At 49.7% G+C, this 2,471-nt stretch overlaps 1 protein-coding gene across 1 annotated transcript in view; it reads right to left on the bottom strand.

Annotated features, from left to right (window-relative positions):
- marcksl1a (MARCKS-like 1a) overlaps positions 1–1,578 on the bottom strand; it is a 3,121-nt gene extending 1,543 nt beyond the window's left edge. The window contains exons 1-2 of the mRNA XM_035673724.1: positions 1,495–1,578; positions 16–218 (exon numbers count right to left, since the gene is read on the bottom strand). Of these exons, the coding sequence (XP_035529617.1) occupies positions 16–218; positions 1,495–1,578 (287 nt within the window). The remainder of the gene's footprint in view (positions 1–15; positions 219–1,494) is intronic.
- Between the last annotated feature and the right edge of the window lie 893 nt (positions 1,579–2,471).

Genomic DNA, 2,471 nt, shown 5'->3' with positions numbered 1-2,471 from the left:
TTCTTCAGGGAGAACTTCTTCTTCTTCTTGCCGTCCTTGGGGGCCTCGCCCTCCGCCTTGACCGCCTCGCCCTCGGCTGCGGGAGCGGGCTCGATGGCGTCCCCGGCGCTGGCTTCGCCCTCCTTGGCCGGCTCGGCGGTTCCGTTCCCGTCCGCGGCGGCCGCCTCCCCGTCGGGTTTGGCCGACACATCGCCGTTGGTTTTGACGTGGCCGTTCTCCTGCAGAGAAGAGAACTCATTAGTCATGGATTACAGTAATCAAACTGGGTCAAAATACAACACATCGCCGCTGGAACTGGGGGAAAAAAAATCCCTGACATACACAGCTGGATAAACTGCAGATGAGATGTGTACTAATATTCCAAATAAATCTAAAGAGATCTGACAGATTAGCATTAGCCCATTTACTCCAATAGTTAATCCATGTTATACTTGAGGAAAGCTGCTTGCCCCTGACAGTGGTTCGGAGGGGGGGGGTTCAACAGCTGTTTGCACGACTCTGAGCAGACACATGGGGGCAGTAGAGCTGCATCTAAACGTCAACACAGACCGCGAGCTGGGGAACAAAGGAATCCCCGTGAAACCTGGTTTCTGCTCTCATCCGAGAGCTGCAGCTCACATCTAGCACTGCTCTCTGCAGGAGCTCAGTGTGTCCGGACTACAGCCAGCACACACACACACACACACACACACACAGAGAGAGAGCCGCTATCCGGTTATATTCAGTCAATGAAGCTGTAGGAGTGATAAGGGAGAGATAAGTCTGTAACTCAGCCAACTCCAAGTTCATGAACTGGCATCGCTTTCTATCACACACTGCTCCCTGATCTGATCTGGGGTCAGACTCATTCAACTCTCAACAATAAGCAACTACACACTGGTCATTAAAGCACACATTTCCTATCCGCAAACGTATTTAATTCAGTCAAGCTGTATGAGAATCGACGCTGTTGTGGGTTCGGGGCTGTGAACCGGCTCCTCTCCGCAACATGCGCCTCCAGCACAGCGCATTTGCATCCTTTGCGCCGTTTGCCTCGCATCTTTTGTTCGACGCGAGAGCGACTATCCCGCCCCCGACTACAGCCAACTCATGACAGAAAACACGGTCTAAACACACATTTCGACCAGATTGGGCCCTTCTCGCGTACAGTTTGCGGCTGAATTGCCCCCCCGTGGGAGCCGCAGACGGGATTTAACAAAAGGCAGGTCTGGGGGCGCGCTCAGCGGGGACGAGCATGGCCAGTGGACGGCCGCTCTGCTGGAGGTCCGCTGGATCTCAGACAACCTGTTTTAGCCTCATTCAAACTTATCCTGTCTACTACAGCAGTGTGCTCAACAGGGGAGCGGGTCTGATCTCAGAGCAGAGTGTGAAACAACAACTGCTCGGCTCCCATCGCTGCCCGGAGCCCCGCCGTGGCACCCATGCTGCCAGTGGGCGTTGGGTGCCATGTGGCTCCCCGCTGATGCTGTGCACATCAGGACCTACTTTACTCACCTGGCCGTTGGCTTTGGCAGCAGCAGGGTCGGCGGCGGCTTTCCCCTCAACAGCTACTCCACCCTTGGACAATTGGGCTCCCATTTTTTTTTTTTTTTTTTGGATCCTTTAGGTGATCTGAACAAAAAAAGAAAATCGAAAAAGAAAAACCTCGAGGAGTTTTTGAGATTTAAAAATCCAGCTCTGGGATGGGTAAGATCTTGGCCCAAAGAGGTGAAAAATCCGACGGCTCTCCTTCTCCCTAATAGGTTTTGCAAACGAGAAGATCCCCCTTCTGTGAGTGTGAACCCCACGGCGGCTGAGCTCAAATTAAAGGATGTCGGTGATAAGACTGTGAGTATTTCAACCGCGCCTCAAAATCGACCACAGTCTCCTCCCATGGGCGTGTCAGCCAGGCTTTGTCCAATCTGCAGCCGGGGGGGGCGGGGCGGACCTCCTTCACCCCCCTGTCACTGCAACAGTCTGCTGCTCAGCTAGACTTTTTCCACTGTTTCAGTTGTCTGGAAGATTTGGGGGCATTCTAAACCTTTAAAACTTTCTTCATAAACTTACTCAGCACTTGTTGCAAGAAACTGTTATTCTGACCATCATAATCAGAGAGAAGTCCCTTTATGCGGATTCTATTTAAATAACATCTATAAATGGTTTATAGTGTCGCAGAAGGATGTTAACTTGACACCAAAATGGACAAACAATACTATAAATGTTATAAATGATGCCATAAATTCACTGTTTATGATAACAGACACACAATAAAAGTATTTTATCATGAGATCACTTTTCCCAAAACTATGGTTCGGGATTTCTATGACAACCACAAAAAAAATTTTATGGATTTTTTTCTTGTAAACTACCAGAGTTTTGCCTCATCAGGTCTCAGAGAATTATTCAAATCGGCCAATATGGGAAGGGAAGATCACTTTTTGTTTTGAACTACTCACAGCTCCAAGATATTCCTAATATACAGGGGTGCAAAT

This window comes from Morone saxatilis, unplaced genomic scaffold (assembly GCF_004916995.1).
Source record: "Morone saxatilis isolate NCDOM2014 unplaced genomic scaffold, NCSU_SB_2.0 Contig3, whole genome shotgun sequence".
Classification (NCBI taxonomy): Eukaryota; Metazoa; Chordata; class Actinopteri; family Moronidae; genus Morone; species Morone saxatilis.
This window is presented reverse-complemented; position numbering and strand designations above follow the sequence as displayed.